Genomic DNA, 14,752 nt, shown 5'->3' on the forward strand with positions numbered 1-14,752 from the left:
TTAGCTGAAAATCAAATATACAAAAAGTCATCACCAATGGACTATTTATAACAAATATAATTGCTCATAAATTTGGTTGTGTAAATATTACTTTAACTAATGCTAAATACTATCTTGGTTGAAATTTCAACAGCTATAAATAAATCAATGGACTAACCATTATCCAACCGTTTTTGGTCAGTCCTGGTGGCCTTTGGACATAACATTGGAAAAATGTGTACAAAAAGCTCAGCTTATGTTGGGTCTGACTGACGACCGCAGCATTAGACTATTAGGACTACATTTCTCATGATTCTTGGGCAAGGGACGTACAGTAGCTCAAGTTCCGGTAGGACGAAAACACGTCTGCTAGTGATTTAACTGTTAAATACCTTTTTAATTGGTTTGTTCACTATGACAACTGTGTGACTGACATGCACATGGCCCAAACAATTGCTTAACTGTGTAACTGAAACTGTGTAAATTGAGACAAAACAAAGGTGCTGGTGAAATCCACTGGGACTCGGGTCGCATGGCTCAAACCGCGACTGTCCTGGAAAAATGGAGATGTCCGGCCACCCCAGCCACATTATTGAAGATATTTTTAGGGGTGGCATGGCTCAGTGGTGGAGTGGTTGTCTTCCATGCGTGAGGTTGTGGGTATGATCCTCACTCCTGGTGGTCATGTTGAAGTGTCATTGAGCAATACACTGAACCCAGTGGACCTAGCTGCACCCTGCATAGCAGCAGTCGACCACTGGTGTGTGAATGTGTGGCTGAATGGGTGAATGTGAGGCATTGTAAAGCGCTTTGAGCACCATATTGTGTCGATAAAGCGCTATATAATAAGCAGTCCATTTACCATTTGAAGTTTTTGCCCATAAGTAAATGCAAAATATTGGCTGAATGTACAGCCCATATCTTAAAAACAAGCATTTATTTTTTATTTTTTATTTTTTATGGTTTGTTTGTTTGCTGCAAGAACATCAACAACAATGGTCTTTGTCAACATTTCTGCTGTTCCTTTCTGTCGTGGATGGTGATTATCACATATCCGTCTACTTTTGTGCTGATGAAAATGTGCTCCTGGAACGCCCATTTTCTTATCACATTTGATTCTGACGGCTGGGGAATTGGAAAGGGATAACACAATGAGAAGCCAAACAGGTTTGGATGCCACTCTAGACTGCTGCCTGGCACGAGGACAGAACCGGTGATTTGACTGCCACATTTGGGCCGCAGGAATGACAGAATTGTTGTGAGGCCAAAAAGTAAATGAAGGAACTGACAGTCATGCGAAATGAGACACCGGTGGCAACTTTATTCTTCCTTTTTCACCTCAACAGCAAATAAACTACTTGGAGATTTTTGAGATTTTTGTTCTAAGAAAGGTCAACCCTCCTGTCAGGGTTGGCTTGAATCAAACCAGATACCTTTAAAAACAAAAGCTGTGAGAGGGCCTGCTGAACTTGAGTCATGTTGATCGGAAATATATATATATATATATATATATATATATATATATATATATATATATATATATATATATATATATATTGTAACTCTTCTCTATTCTGCACTTATTTATTTATTTATTTATTTATTTATTTATTTAACACTGATGAAACTGATAGACTATATTTTTGTAGACAGCGCACATACGCTCGGGCATTAAAACTGGCATATTTTTACGCCGGGGCAAGTCTAGTTTTTAGCATGTTCAGAAATTTAACAAACCTTTTTTTTTTTCTTTTTTTTTTTTTTTCACTAAGATAGCAGCCATTTGACACATTGCTGTAATGCTCTTATGATGAATAATTATTTAGAGAAGGACGTTCCCCTTACCTTTTGCAATTCAAAGCTTAAAGAGATTCTTGACTCATTGAGCCATTTTAAGCAGTACAAACTTACTATTTTTTGTCTAGAACGAATTTGATAACTACATTATTTTTGTATACAATTAATACCTAAGTTGTTGTTTTTCGTTTTAACCACTCATTCACGCACTATAGCACACCATAGCTGACTTGTTTTCTGGGTTTGGTCAATTAACTGAGCCATGATTGGTCTTTACATACTTCCAAAGCACAGGTGATGTCATCTTCAGTTGACAGCAAGTGAGATTTTTTTTAAAAAAAGGTATAATACATGAAAAATAATTCAGTTATCGAATTCATTAATAACTTGTTACTGCTGAAAATGGCTCAATGAGTCAAGTGTCACTTTAACCCCCCCCCCCCAAAAAAAAAGAAACAAAAAAACAAAATGAAATCATTCTCTGTTACTGTGAATGCGGGATTAGAAACCATGATATCAAACCAAGTTTCATCTACAAGATCTGATCAAAAGCTTCACAACTGAAAGCAATGTAAGATTTGATGGAGATGGAAAAAAAAATAAAAAAATAAAGAAACACTCAGATACTGTGTGTGCTGTATTATATTGATATAATGTTTTAGTCTTGAATTTCCTCTTTCGGAAACACCTGCATGACAATGAAACATGTTGCATCTTTTGAAGTTACAGTTATCCCCCTGCGATACACTACAGCAGGGGTGTCCAAACCTTTTCCTTTGAGGGCTGCATACAGTAAAATCGAAGGATGCTAGGGCCATTTTGAAATTGTCTGACTTTATTAAACACGTTAAAACTAATAAATTGATTAATAATGTACTATAGTTTAGCTAGTTATTTTTAAACAGGACAGTTTGGAATTTTTCTTGATTTTGGGATGGCCCACACCCCTGTATCCCACAAGAATAGATCCGCCCCATCTCTGAACCAATCTCCACATTCAGAATCAAAGGAAGAGTAATCGGGGATCAAATAACAAAATTTAAATCACTTGAGGATCTTAGTTTATCATTAATGTGATGTGTTCACAAATTAGACCTTGCCACAGACAGCGGAACATGGAGGAAAACAGTTTTGCTTCTGGAACTGAAATCACTGACTTAATTAATTAAATTACAAAAAGAAATATTTCTGTTTTAGATTTAAATAGTTTATTTGCATATCTAGAAAACCAGGTTGAGTCAAAAATAATTTTTTTGTATATGCTGAGGGCCGCTAAAAAATAGATGGCGGGCCGCAAATGGCCCCCGGGCCGTAGTTTGGACACCACTGCACTAGAGCAAACCAAGGCTTTATAAAATGACGCACCAACCCTAAGCAGCAGCACAGTAAATACAAAGTACATATAAAAAGAAGTGAAGCTGAATGAATGGGATAAAAAGAATATATAAACAGAGAGGGCACAGATATAATTGATGACTCATGGGATCAATAGTGGTGGAAGAACATTGGCTGTCCAGTGTTCCAAATGCTCCAAACATAGATTGAAATAAATGATGTAATATGGATTATGTTGCCCTAAAAATCTTTCAAGTAAAACATAGCAGAAGTTATATTCAAATACGATTTCCCATGAGTTTTTGTTGTTACATCAGTCACAGAGAAACATCCTTCTTTCTGGAAGCGTCTGTGCTGGAATCAGCCAGCAAGCTGTCATGAATTGGGCAGATGGAGGGTTGGAAGGAATCAGAATTGCTTGAGATATTAAAGGGAGGCAGAAAAAACAACGACAACAAACAAACAACAAAAACCTCCAGAGAATCTAAATTTTTGAGCATTGTGCTGTTTGAAGCTCGTTTTTCAGTGCACAAGCGGCAAGAGAGGTGAGCAGATGGATGTACAAGTGATTTGGTGGGCCTCAAAAGTTGAATACAATCTGTCGTTCTGCCTTGGATTCACTTTAATATTGCCCTAATTTTGCTCTCAGAAATATTCATATTCATTCATTTCTTGTACTGCTTTTCCTCACATGAGTCGTCAACCAATTGCAGGACACACAATAACAGACAATCACATTCCCTCCTATACATAACATTGAGATGTCAATTATTTGTCATCAATTAACCAATTAAGAATCCCTTTTTTGGAATGTGTGAGGAATACCCACAGAAAACCCACACAAGAATGGGCATGAGTAACAGAACTCAACTCATTTTCAGATCTTCAGTAATGTAAGACTTGTCGTTCTGTACCTTTTCTGCTCTTTCAACATAGAGAGAAGACTTGCTGCTTGCTTTAGTATTCAGTACACTGACAGGAAGTGTAATGCTGAATGCTGAAAGGTCCGTCACTCAAAATGAGCACAGAGAATAAAAGAAGGCGCAAGAACATCTTTCATGAACTGAAGTGATGCCATGGAAACAAAGATTTCGCTACTAACTGGTTCATGTAAAGAATTTGTCCTCGTCTCTGTTGTCAAGATGGTCCAAGTTCAATAATAAACTCTTTTGATGTGTTTTTTGCTCACGCACAATGAACAAAAAAAATGCCGCATTGTACCTGTGGAAAATACCAAAAGAAAAAGAACTCCATCCATGCACACAGTTAGACTGCACTTTGCGTTAGACTGAACATGATAATCGGGCCTTTGTGTTTTAATTAATGTTACTCAATATGGTGCTGAGTGGAGTGTTTTTTTTTTTTAAGTTGTACAGCACTTAGTGTAAAAAGTTCAAGAACCTTTGATGTAGAGCATTTGGAGCTATTGTGGATGGATGGATGGATGGATGGATGGATGGATAGATAGATAGATAGATAGATAGATAGATAGATAGATAGATAGATAGATAGATAGATAGATAGATAGATAGATAGATAGATAGATAGATAGATAGATAGATAGATAGATAGATAGATAGAATCTGAGCAAAAAGAAAAAGAAACTGAAGATTAAGTTGTTGCATGTTGTTGGTCTATATACAGTCCAGTTATGCTACAGCAATATTGTACAATTTGTGCAAAATGGCAGTGTAATATTGACAGTGATATAAGAACATATTGATGAACTATAATACGCTTGTATATCATGCAGAAAAATTGATATTCATAAGATGTATGCGTAACAGTTCACATTGAAATTCATATGTGAACAAACTGCAAGGCATAAATATGGATAATAGTGTAAACAATGCATGGTATGAATGTCAATATGCTTAATATTGTATTATGTATACATTATTACACATTTCCCTCAAAATGAATAGTGCACAGTGTATAATATCTAAACGGTTGTTTTGGCAGTGAAGCTGAGTAGGTGCTTTGGAGAAAGAGTGCCTCGACTTCATCGTCAAAATTGGAAATAGTGTTACTGATGAAGAGGCTCCTGACAGACAAGCTTAAAATTTGACTCGCCGTCAACACACGCAACACACATTTGCTGGCTTAAAAAGGAGTAGAAGACTCACAGTACCCTTATCGTCGACTTTGTGCTCCAAGTCTCATTCCCATGCTTGTGTTAGTCATAATTGTGACAGCTTTTTGGTGGCATCATCCTTCAAATCGGAATGTTTTTCTACATCTTCGACTCACCCGGCCGATCTGAACATGCCTGTCACTTGCATCTTTTACTGCAAAGAAATTACTAATACGGGTCTTTCTAATATTGTGACAGTGAGAAAACATGCAATTATTTACGGTCACAGAGAAAAGAGTCACAAGATTTGTAAGGTCTTAAAAAATGGTGAGCAGTAGTTGGTTTGTGTTGGGAAAAAGACTGGAGGCTGTCTCTATCTTATAATAAAATAATCAGTCACGTCCTATTTACATAATCTCACTGTTGTACACAGCTCCAAGTGTATCTTTCTGTGCTCTTGGAGATGCAGCCTTTGCCAATTACTTTTGTTCTGGCGTTTTGCTTGCTTGTCTTTCTAGCTCAGAGAAACACAACCCCATTTCTGCTCTTTTATCTCTCGCATCGGGCCAATGAAACGCAGAGGAAATGCGAAGCAACAGCACTTCTGAAAAGAATACGTGCCGGCCCATTTGGAGGCTAATGCTTGATCGAGCTCACAGAGGAATGGACCTTGTTCGTTCTAGGACAAATTGTTGATGAGACTAACAAGACTTGAAATTGCAAGCCTGCAAATTACGTAACTGTAAAAACACAACTGTATTGCAAGTACCGTGGGTTTTGTGTGCGTGTTGTGTATGTGGTGCACACTTCTTATGCAATCATCTTACAGTATGTTGCACTCAGACAGGGAAAATCCAGACTCTTTCATGATTTCTCATCCCTATAAATGCATAGAATTGATTTCCCATATCCAGCAATGACCAAATACAGATGCATTTCTCACAAAAAAAATAAATAATAAAAAAATCTTACAGTCATGACGGTATATCGCTATGATCAGTTGGAGCAAAGAACGAATGTCATTAACTGTCATTGTAAATGTAATGAACTGTAGTATACAGCTTTTAATGTAGTCCCACAGTTGTTTGGCATGAAATTGATGTTACAAATTCACCCCATCCTTAAAATTGACAGGCAGGCTTGTTAGTATTTCAGCCTAACATATTATTAGTTCAGATCTAATATGGATATGGATTAATCAGCAGTGTGAAGATTTGTTTATATCATCTGCATGAGGATTTTCTTTTTTTTTCTTTTTTAATCTCTCTTGGTTCCTTTAAACCTCCTGAATGAAATATTGCCTTAAAAGACAGGCCCAGTTATCATAACAGCAACGGCAGACCATATTTTTGTGTATTTATCTGACATTGTCCACTGTACTGCAATAACAAATGCCAGATGGATTGTGCAGTAAAAGGGTTGCTCGCAGAGCCATCTGGCATCGAGCCAAAAGAAACGATTACCACTGAAAAGTAAATCTTCGACTGTAACACTCCATCATCTGTACTGATTATCTTGTGCAGGTTGCGAGGAAGCAGCAGTCAATCGCAAATTAGTTTCAGGGCGACAGGCAGACTGCTCCTCGGTCACCAGACAATCAAAGGGTGTCAGGGCTGGCGAAAACATCAAAACATGGACAGCTAAACAAAAAGCAAAGCAATCAAACAGTATTTTTTTAAACAAAGGTGGACGTAAACGTGAGAAACAAATGCGAAATACAAAATGAAAATCAATTACAGCAAAAGGTCGGCCCGAATAAATAACCCAATTAATGCTAAATCAGTAAAAGGGAGGATAGAGCCACAGAAGAAGAAGCTACATTCGGAACAAGGAAAGAAACATTTCATTCCCTACTTTGTCATCATCACATCACTTTGTAACCACTACTGTATTTTAGGACCGACAGACGGAGGTGGGCATACCGTCAGTCCGTCATTCGGCAACAAAACAGTCAGTGACAGACTGAGAGGTTCGTCGGTACTTGCCCCAGTCAGTGACCGATGAAAACCCTTTTCCTTCAGTGCTTAGAAACATAAAAAAAAAAAAAAAAAAAAAAAAAAAAAAAGTTTCCCCGTTGTCTAAAACAAAACAAAAAACAAAACCCATTTGTTCATCACATCTGGTTATTTCGTTAACAAAAACGCTTTTTCAATTTTAGTTTTTGCTATTTTGCTAGTATTTGTGAATTAACTATACTATAGATATATATTCATAGAGCAATGAGGGTGGATTTAAGTAGCGCTGTTGGAGTTTCGTTATATCTGTAAATTACAGTCTGGGATGAGTCACAAAAAAAGCAGAAAGTGAGATATATCAGTGATCATTTATAGCACTAAATTATCATAATTACCCCAAATGTTTTTCAAAACCCACAGGCACTGTAACACCCATGCAAATCCACCATCTGATTTTAAGGTTATATCATCACAACATCAAACCACTGAACTCCATTTTATTGCTTATTGCGGAACTGGAGCCTGTTCCAACTGACTGTGACAGTGACGGACTACATCCCGGATTGGTCACAGGACACGCAGGAACAGGCAACCATTCACACTCGCAGATCACGCCGATGGTCACGTTGGTTGTATGAACAAGAGTGGCTCAGGCCAGGGTGGTAGTCAGTCAGTTGCATGGCGTTTGCAAGTGGAAGGAGCTATATAATCCTCCCAGCATATGGTGAACATGTCGGACCAGTAATCTTGGTCATTCTCCTTCAATCATGCACCACTGACAGGTTCGGTTATGGGATATTGCCCATCTCTCATTTGTCCTCCTACGTTTGTTCCAACCTGCCATTCCTATATAGTAATAGTCTCCGCCCGCTCACTGTCCTTGACAGCGTCACCCTCCCCCGCTGTGTTTATACCGACGGTAAATTTGAATACAAGTGAGTTTTGGTTTGTCACAAACCTTGCAATCATTTGTTCATTACTGTACTGCAAATTTTCTCAGTGAGAAGGTGATCATTCCTCAGCTTCACTCCTAGGAGGGAGCTTTCATTTTATTCAATTGTCAATCTGCATTATGACTTCGGGTTTGTCAACAATGGACAAAACATTGTGCCATCAGGCATAATCTACAATACTGTACACAATCTACAATACATCTATTTCATGTATATATTAAACTGATTATAATGGGGAAATTCAATTTACACTGCTGCATTTGTTGAACACGACACAGATTATATCCTCCTGACTACCAAGAAAAAAAAATATTGTCCAATCATGTTTATTTTGATATTCCCCAATCTTCGTGAAGTAACTGGAATACTGCGAAGAAATTTTTTTTTAAAAAAAAGAAGTTTTTATTTTTAAGCTATGATGTGTCCACTACAGAGGACATTATTTTAAAACTTAAATGCTAGGCTCAAATACAGTTAAAATAATTCAAACAATACTTGAATGTGTTCTTAAGAGTCTTATAGAAAACATGCTAACAACATTTAAAGCCTAAATTTGTTCAATAAAAATTGTTATACACTTGCTTTTTTTCTCTTCCCTAAAAAGTGCTTGCACTGAGGGAAGCCATTTTCTTTCATGATGCAATCAAATGTAGCAAAGTTGCACCCCTACACATTTGGTATTATTGGAAAGCTCTGAATGGAGTTAATTCAATCGTATGCACTGGGTGGGAGATATTCTGGTTTAAAAAGGTCCACTACAGAGGACAAATTTGAATTGCTGGTAGTCAGGAGGATATTTCCAAAATCAACATTTTTCGAGAGAGAGAGAGAGAGAGAGAGAGAGAGAGAGAGAGAGAGAGAGAGAGAGAGAGAGAGAGAGAGAGAGAGAGAGAGAGAGAGAGAGAGAGAGAGAGAAGCTTCCATTTAATAGGTTAAAGTCAACAAATGCAATTTTAACTCGGACTTCATTACCTGACTCAATTATTTGTGTAGAGGCAATTAAAAAGTCAGTTTTCTGTCCCCTTTAAATGTCAATTAATATTTAGATGATGACACAATGTTTCTATGAACACTTAGTTACAAGTTACAATGAACAAGCATTTGCTCCCTCTAATATTGACAATTCCACCACCCATTATTTCTTTTAACAAGCATATTTATAATCTTTTATATAACTTGTTTGTTCACACATATTCTGTTGTGACATTGAATTCTACCCTTGGGGTTTAATAAAGTACAATTGCATATAATTCATCCCTCCCAGCAAGCAGTCCAGCACACCACAAACAAAGAAGAATATGGTAAAAGTATGTTTGCATCCCAAAACACTATAGCACATGATGCGGTAAAAAGAGCACAAACTGCATGCACAACACGATCACTTTTACGATATGAAATATTAAGGAGAAAGTGCAAAAGCAGTTTACTGTTTATAAAGAGTGTTAGTACAGGCCAGAACACTTCTCACCTGTTTTGGGTTGTATCTACAGTACTCACAAGCCATTTTATATGCACAGTCTTAGAATAAAAGCATGGTTCGCTTTGAAGATAATCTAAAGCTACTGAGTGTATGCGATTCATCCACATCAAGCTTCACAACTACCCTCAAGTGCACCCTCCGCCCACCTCAGAGATGCCGACACGTACATCTCTTGCCGGTTTTTGCTACCTTTTAGTCGAAGTGAAGTCATGGAGTAAATAAAAAAAAAAAAAAGGCTATGAATGCATTTTCATGCCATCACAGCACATAAATTCATCTAAAAGGTTTGCCTCAGCAACTTGTCAGCGTCTCAAAGAACAATGAATTTTCAGGTCATACTTTGTATGCAAATAACTGCTTTGTTTGCATGACAAAAATGATTTTTCGCCAGAATTTAATCTGTGTGACTACAACCTGGACTCATCTCATTTCTCTTGATGAGAATGTGAACGAGTCCGAGATTATCCAGGGATGTAGAGTCCTTCATGGAGGTCACATTCTCAGTCACAACCAGGTCGGCCAGTCACGCTCCCCATTTAAAGCCACGTATTGTTTTTCGATACAAGTTATTACAAGACTTTCCCATGAGCTGATCTTCTGTTGACGACCCGGCTGGCTCCGTCCTGCCTTGGAATCCACCTTATGTCCAATTCACACTGGCTGTGGAAGGGACGTGGTGCATTTTCCGTACGGTGGCTGTACGGACGCCGCAAGGATAGAATACATTCAAGTCTACGTGTCAATTCACACCAGCTGTGGTGCGATGCGTCTGCGGTGCGGAATGGATGCAGTGATGTGGAAGGTTTCCGCAAGTGTTCTATTTTTTCCGGATGCCGATTTTCATGAAGCTGAAGAAATTACACGAGCCGGGGAGGAAGTCGGGCGTCTCACATCAAGGTAAATCCGGTATATTTCAAAATAAAACCGTTTGCGAACTAGTTTTTTTTGGGAGGGAAGCTAGCTAACTACATAGCATGACATGAGTCGGACATTTAAGACAAAAAAAAAATCAGTTCAGAATAAATGAAACATGACAAAATAGCACTATTTAAACGCAAAACGTACTTAACATACTTTTTTGGGGGAGGGAAGCTAGCTAACTATATAGCATGACATGAGTCGGACATTTAAGACAAAAAAAAAATCAGCTCAGAATAAATTCAACGTGACAAAATATCACTATTTAAACACAAAATGTACTTAACCATGGTAGAAGAGTCATGGTAGAAGTCCCAGAAATAATGTCCAAAAAGCATATCAATGTTACAACAGACAAGCGTGGCTATTTACAAAATAGGACTCTATATGTGTATATAGAGTCCTATTTTGTAAATAGCCACGCTATCAGGCGGGTGCAGATTTCCGGACACGCAACGTGTGAAGTGCAGTCCATGCAGAAGCCATACGGAAAAACGCACTGCAAAACTCTTCCCCAATTATCGAAAGGCTTTCTATATGGACTTTGAAATTACCTGCTCTGTATCTGGACTGATGGTATCTATTTGGCTACCTAGAAAATACACAGAATGAGGACCATCTGTACTGACCCGGTTTTCGACGAAAACCTCCTTCAGTCGGTACTCAGCCGTGTATTTTTTCGAGGCATCGCCTCATAAAGCACTAGGGCTGGGTATTGCCGCCAACCTCACGATACGATACGTATCACGATACAGGGGCCGCGATACGATATGTATCGCGATACTTGATCTTCATGGCGATACGTATCTCAATATGTCACATTAATTTTCTTGCATTTTATAATAGTCATATGTATGCCTAAAGGATATGTTTGTTATGCTGACTGACAAAAATATTTTTGTTAGCAGCTCTTCTGGTTTACCACCAAAGCGGTGTGCCTGGTCTAAATTTGCAGCTTTCACAGACACACCGGGAACAATTATTAATAGGCATGAGCCGATATGAGCAAAACTATCAACGTATTAAAATGACAGCTCTAAAATGTGCTTATTTGAAATATTTGGGGAAACAAAAGCAGCATTTTTTTTCATGTAGCACATTCTACTTCGTTTTTAAACAAAATATAGGAAAACTGGTACATTAAGACATGTGCAATGTTAAGTTTATAAGTAAATAAATATTAATATTCTTCCTCTGCTTTAATTTTTCTTCGCAACACACAGTGTCCAATCACTGGTGAGCTATTTTTGCATTAATTGAGGGCAATTAACTTCAAAGACGCTGCTGGTTTTTATTTTTTAGCTACAATGCAAGCTGCAACGGCAAACGTTAACTGCCTCTTTAAAGTTAACAAGCAATATCGATTCTGACGCCTGCGTATCGATACGCGTATTGTAATGAGGCCCGCAATGATATATTGCCGTATCGATTTTTTGAGCACACCCCTATAAAGCACTCGCCGAAAAATCGTGCACTTTCGTCGAAAACGGGGGCATGCGTCGACAATGGGTTGACGGACAGACGGACGTGTCCACCGCTGACATCCGGTCAGTTATGCCCACGTATTTGAGGTTCTACTGATGACTCATCCATTCAGATTATTTTCATACGCTCCATTCAAAACTCCCTAAAGACTTGTCGCTGTATTGATCTTGCTTTGCCGGTCGATCCCTGCGTCTCCTGCCATGTTGTTCCCACCCAGCCTTTCTCCCTATCCATGAGTACTGCCTTAACACATTTTCCTGTCCCTGTGGCTGTTTGGGATTTTGTTACGACAGCAAATTATACATGTGTCCATCTCGTTAATCACAATTCATGGATTAAAGACATAATGAAGTGCGGATATATGACTGTCCCACTTCCTGTTAATTATGGAGTATTAGGTGACCTGGCCCTAAAACCCTTTTCCGGTCTGCAAAGGGTTTCTATCTGGGCTTTGAAGTTTACTGCTGTGTATCTGTACTGTGAAGTTACCTGCGTGGGTGCCCAGTGCCCACTCATTTGTCAGCGGACTGGCCACAGCTGATAATAAAAGGATTTTTTTTTCATCATTCCAGTGGTTTGGTGTCCTGCTTTTGGTTTCTACACCACACACAACCCTGTGACAAAGGGTGACACAGTGCCAAGCAAAGTTGTTGCAGTGTATTCCGCATTTATTTCTAAAAGGTATACAAACTATGCTAGCCGAGACTATTGACGGTATGTTGCTTATAGTTATGGAATTGGATCTGTCATGGAGGTTATAGTTCTGAACGACTGTGTAAATTCTTTGCGGAAATTGTTTGTTTTGTAAATGGCCAGGGGCTGAAAACATTATTTCTAATTATTGTATCCATCATTGTGTCTTTTCTCTCATTTTTCTTTCAGATGGGAAATGCCTCTGAAACATATCTATTTGTGTCCAGTATATCAAAAGAGAATGACTTCCTCATGGGGACGCTGTATACAATATTTGGTGAGGGTTTTGTTCTTTTTCCTGCATTGAATACTACAAAGTGTGTCAAGGCCACAATGAAAAAAAGGAAAATGATGCAACTACTTTTACAATAAATTCATTATGATGAGAAAAAGTCATAATATCATCAGAAACCAATATCCAATTATGAGAATCAATCCATGATTTAAAAAGTATAAATATGACTGCTTTAAGATGAGTATCTTGACTTTTACATTTATACGTTTTGGCTAATGTTGACGCACATTTACTACCAGTACAAGTAATTAAATTTGATTGTGCTAATGCTGTTCCAGGTATACATGCAGTTACAGTCGGTTTCTGGAATTGGAAAAGGTTTTCTATTTATACGATGACATTTTGCGCCTCCTTGTGTAGACATTAAAGGGGCTACTTAAGGATTTTGCTAATAAACGTTGAGGTGAGAGGCGATTGATGTATAACATCTTTGATGTTTAAATATCTTTGTATTGAGCTAAGTTTGGCAAGTTGTTGGTTGGAATAGGACTGAAAAGTGTGTGGTTGAGTGGTTAATTCAAAACACAAGCTAACCAGCGATGGAGGTCTTTTTATTGCTTGACATTCGACAATTGTGTGAGACAATCTCATTTCTCTATTTGCAACTTCCTTGCTTCTCTTACTTTAGCAAAAAAAAAAAAAAAAAGACCTTATTGAGGATACGAGGAGAGTAACAGACGGGCAATGTTGAAGTAGTGAGAAATGCTTGCAGAAATGAGACGATTGTTCCTCGATGACGTTATTTCATGGGGACTACGTCACATCATTGTCATTAGTCACAAATCCAACCATCTATGGGTTTGAATTACACAATACATCCATTTTGTTTCAAGTCTTATATGATCAACACTGTTACTTCTAACAACTTTGCAAATTTAGCGACAATCCCCAGCACACCATCCACCCAACGCCCCTCATTTGCAGCACATATTTGGAGTGACGTGTAAATACGTACAGCGTTGATATTTTGCTTATTTATTACGTTGAATTAAAAAATATTGTAAAATGAAAAAAAGGCTTTATTATATTTATGCATTTGTCAAAATGACAGCCTGAATACGATGCTTGGTTATGTGTAGTAATCACAAACCAATCTAATTAAATCATAATAGTAATAAATACTGGCCAAAATAGAACAGACAATCAGCAAAATACGTCTATTCAAATTAAAATCATCAAGGAAATGCCAAAACAGAAGATTAATTATTTAATTGACATCCTGCTTGAAGTCCTGCTTTATTTACTATCCAGCTGGTACGCTGCCATTTTTAGAAGTCAATGTCGAGGAGCTACAAGACTTCCGTAGAGAATACGTCAGTGGTCTCTTGATTTTATCTAGACTGCGAAACACCCTGCAGGCACAGACTTATATATGAATGGGCTAACAATGCCGCTTACTGAGAAGTGAAGCAACCGGCGGCCATCTTACGTTTCCACCGACTAAGTGTACCTAACTTGAATACGTTGATTTCTACGCAGGGTTTTCACCCTATTTTTTTTTTGTCTCTATGGCAAAAATGCTACAGTGTGTGGCTTTATCAGTAAGAATGTGATTATAAATTTTCTCTTTATTGCTGAGTGCTACTCAAAGATTTGTCTACATCATGTTGTCAGGACTAACCTGGCAATAGCCAGATCTGGTACTTCTCCACAGTTATTTCGTCAGAACATTCTGTACAATAATTCGAGCTGATTGGATAATTGCGACATTCTACACGTTTGTTCTTTAACCAATTGCGGGTGAAAATTTCTTGTCGAAGGGGGGAAAAACACGAATATCTTACCAGC

General features: G+C 38.0%; 1 protein-coding gene across 2 annotated transcripts in view; it reads left to right on the top strand.

Moving 5' to 3' along the window:
* The window catches only part of opn7b (opsin 7, group member b), a 55,685-nt gene that overhangs the window by 15,214 nt on the left and 25,719 nt on the right, over positions 1 to 14,752 (top strand). Inside the window, exon 2 of one of the 2 annotated variants that reach the window (XM_077513479.1) lies at positions 12,859 to 12,946. The exons of the other annotated variant lie outside the window; for it this stretch is intronic. Coding sequence (XP_077369605.1) covers positions 12,859 to 12,946 — 88 coding nt within the window. The remainder of the gene's footprint in view (positions 1 to 12,858; positions 12,947 to 14,752) is intronic. 2 annotated transcript variants of the gene reach the window in all.

Source organism: Festucalex cinctus, chromosome 2 (assembly GCF_051991245.1).
Source record: "Festucalex cinctus isolate MCC-2025b chromosome 2, RoL_Fcin_1.0, whole genome shotgun sequence".
Taxonomy (NCBI): Eukaryota; Metazoa; Chordata; class Actinopteri; order Syngnathiformes; family Syngnathidae; genus Festucalex; species Festucalex cinctus.